Raw genomic sequence first — 3,346 nt, 5'->3', positions numbered from 1 at the left:
ACAGGAGAACTGACAAGTGAGTCACGACGAGCTCGGAAGCTAACAGGAAATTGTATAGAAAATAACAACAATGTTTTAGACGCAAAGTATTGCTCTCTGTGTATTGTTCGAGGGTCTGATCCCCTTCTCCAATGAGTACTGTTTCTTTATATAGTGGACTGTAGACCGAGGGTTTTATAGGGTTCCCATCGTGAATTCCCGAGATTGCCCTTTATGGATTATTAATGTCTTTCATCTGATTTCGTCANGCTCGTATATGATAATATCGTCCCTGAAGCGAGACCCATATGCCAGAGCATTTCGAAGAGCGGAGATCGCAGTATCGTCTACAATGGCGAGCTTTGAAACAACCTTCTTGAATCGTTCCATGAACTCTCTGAGCGATTCGTCGTACTCTTGGTACATCGTCCAGAGATCAGCGTTAGATGCCCCCTTTATCATAAAGGTCGAGTGGTGTTGCAGGAAAGCAGCGGTGAGCTCGTAGTAGCTATCTATCGAATTGGCTTCAAGACGAGAAAACCAACTTAGTGCGTCAAGGGCTAAGTTTTCCACAAACATCTGACAGCATCCGGCATCGTATTCTTCAGGACTAAAGTGTGCTCGGTTGATTGAAACACTCATCGATGTTAAGAAAGGTTTTGGGTCAGTTAGCGCGTTGTAGGGAATGAACTTGAACTTATTGATGTAACAAACGCGGACGCTAGAGATTCTTGTCGTGAAAGGTGAGCGTTGAGCCTCTTCGAGCACCTTCTCCAAGTTGGGGGCAGCGCTTGTTGCTCGATGTATCTTGGCCGAGATGTCCTTTACGATCCCTTCCAGTCGCTGGATTTTTAAATCCTTTTAATCTTTCAGGTTGTCGCGCGGATGGTGGTTCGACAGTGTTGGAGTCGGCTGGCTCCTACTACGCTTGCTACGACGGTGCGTTTGGTCTTGATCGGCGGGCGCCGCGTCTCTGGTGTGGTCTTCGAAGTATCCTTCGATAATGGACGTCAGTCGGCGTCTGTGACTCTCTGAGCGTTCCTCGACTGGCGGTGACAGGGATGGTAGTGTGTCCAGGTCGGCAGGGTAGCTAGTGTGTCGACGATCGTGCTTTCTTTGCTGGAGTCTGTTAATTTGGTCCTGCAATACTTCTTGTGTTGCAACGAGTGCGTCGAGTTTCTCAGCTGTTCGTGTGTCCCGACTATTGATCTTGTCGAGGATAGTCTGCATCATATCGTCGAAGTTGTTCCTCTGTCCAGCAAGCAAGAGAGCTGGGAGCGCGGCGTTATCAGTGACAGCTGTAGCCACGGTTTGACGATGCTCGTCAAGTGCGGCAGCAAGAGGTGGGATTGGCCCATCGAGTACAGTATGCATCGGGTCATCGAGTCCGCTCCTTTGTGATGTGGGCAAAGCATTTGGAAGGGCAGAATTGGAATGAGCGGCAGCGTTGGTGAGAGCAGCGCTGGGGAGAGCGGCAACGTTGGTGAGAGTGGCGGCGTTAGTTACCCGCTGGTCGGTGGCAGGTGCAGGTCCGGCGTTTGCAGTTGCGAGAGGCTCGAAGGGCGCGTTTGGCGCTGGTGGAGGGATCGTGCTCGGCAAGGAGCGTTCGGTTGAGATCATCGAGGAGGGTAGAGGCGGGACAGTTCGTGTTCTCGTTCGCCCCCATCGCTGCTCTGTTGCTTCGTTGAGATCGTCGCTAGGGTTCGTCATGAATCTTGAAACTTCGAGGAAGTGAGGACCGTCGGTATTTATTCGTCAAAAAGAAGCGCTCTACTCTTGCCCCACGGTGGGCGCCAATTGTTTGTACTGGGGATTGCACAACACTAAATAAATATCGATTTTAGGGGAAAGAGTGAAGTTTGTTCTTTATTAACGATAAGGATGCGAGGTCGTCACTAAAACGAGCCAAGATCGTGCTCGTCAGTTTACAGGAGAACTGACAAGTGAGTCACGACGAGCTCGGAAGCTAACAGGAAATTGTATAGAAAATAACAACAATGTTTTAGACGCAAAGTATTGCTCTCTGTGTATTGTTCGAGGGTCTGATCCCCTTCTCCAATGAGTACTGTTTCTTTATATAGTGGACTGTAGACCGAGGGTTTTATAGGGTTCCCATCGTGAATTCCCGAGATTGCCCTTTATGGATTATTAATGTCTTTCATCTGATTTCGTCAGGCCAAAATCACAGAACTTATCTTGTTGGGCCGAGTGGCATATTGGGGCGCAGCCCATGTCCAACAATCCCCAAACTCCATATATGTGGTTGTGACTCCCATGGCTCAGTCTCAGGTGTTAAAGAAGAATGACAACACAGTTCAAAGAGGTAGGCAGAGCTCATATTATATGGCGAAGCAGCAGTGAAAGGTCTGATTTTACAAGTCAAACTACTAAAAGTGAAAGGCATATTAGAGTGAGGCGAAACAATCTCCTATCTTGCTTTCATTTTTTTGTGTATTAATAATCGCCAATGCTCGAAGCTAAAATATACATTCAATTTTAATTTTACTGTTAATACTGATATAGGTTTAAGGATCACAAGAAAAGAGTAAAAACCTCCTCAAGCTTAAGCATAGAGTAAACGACACCTTGATTTCTCACGAAAGTAGCCTAAAACTGTTTCATCTCTATTTACTCTAACGAAACAAACATACAAAAAAAACCTACACATGCATTTCCTGTGTAGCAAGAACATCCTTACATCAAACTGATTAATAACAGACAATCTTCACTAATTTTTACCAATCAGAGTATGATGATTTGACATGTGCTAGAGCGTCTTGGGATTCTGAGGAGTTCCTTGAAGATTTCATCTTTTCTTCGACCATAACATAAACGTAGAGTAAGTTTCTTGAGGATTGCTGAATTCTCTAGGAAGTACTTTACCAGCTTCATTTCTGCAAGATCTCCTGAGAATGTGTTACTGAATTCAACAAACTCGAGCGACGATAGCAAACACTCGGGAACAGATGAAAACCTTATTTGATTCATCTCTTCAGAATACTTAATGTCATTAGCCAACGCCTGAGGAAAGAAAGAGATCATTAAAATGCAATGATAAGATACACGGAAATTTTCATATAGATGAAAAACATCAAATTGATTGAACTGATCATCACCACGTTGATGATTTTTAAGTGCGGGCAGCTCTCAAGAAATGTTGGCAACCAATTCAAAACGGATACACGGAGAGTAACATTCATGCATGACAAGTAGCCAAACTGAGGCAGCGGTTCGAACTTCGCGTATTGATAGATGACCTGGAATAAGACACAAAATATTTTGAGTAAGAAACTTTATTGACGAAGAACTATGTTAAGTAACAAATATATATATATATATATATATATATATATATATATATATATAT

General features: G+C 44.4%; 1 protein-coding gene across 4 annotated transcripts in view; it reads right to left on the bottom strand.

Moving 5' to 3' along the window:
- LOC104728828 (putative FBD-associated F-box protein At5g53635) overlaps window positions 2,500-3,346 on the bottom strand; it is a 5,359-nt gene continuing 4,512 nt past the window's right edge. For 3 of the 4 annotated variants that reach the window (XM_010447760.2, XM_010447775.2, XM_010447767.2), the window contains 2 exons: window positions 3,096-3,236; window positions 2,500-3,000 (listed from right to left, as the gene is read on the bottom strand). In XM_010447760.2, the coding sequence (XP_010446062.1) occupies window positions 2,722-3,000; window positions 3,096-3,236 (420 nt within the window). In that variant the 3' untranslated portion in view covers window positions 2,500-2,721. The remainder of the gene's footprint in view (window positions 3,001-3,095; window positions 3,237-3,346) is intronic. The other variant, XM_010447772.2, reaches the window with a different exon arrangement.

This window comes from Camelina sativa, chromosome 2 (assembly GCF_000633955.1).
Source record: "Camelina sativa cultivar DH55 chromosome 2, Cs, whole genome shotgun sequence".
NCBI lineage: Eukaryota > Viridiplantae > Streptophyta > Magnoliopsida > Brassicales > Brassicaceae > Camelina > Camelina sativa.
This window is presented reverse-complemented; position numbering and strand designations above follow the sequence as displayed.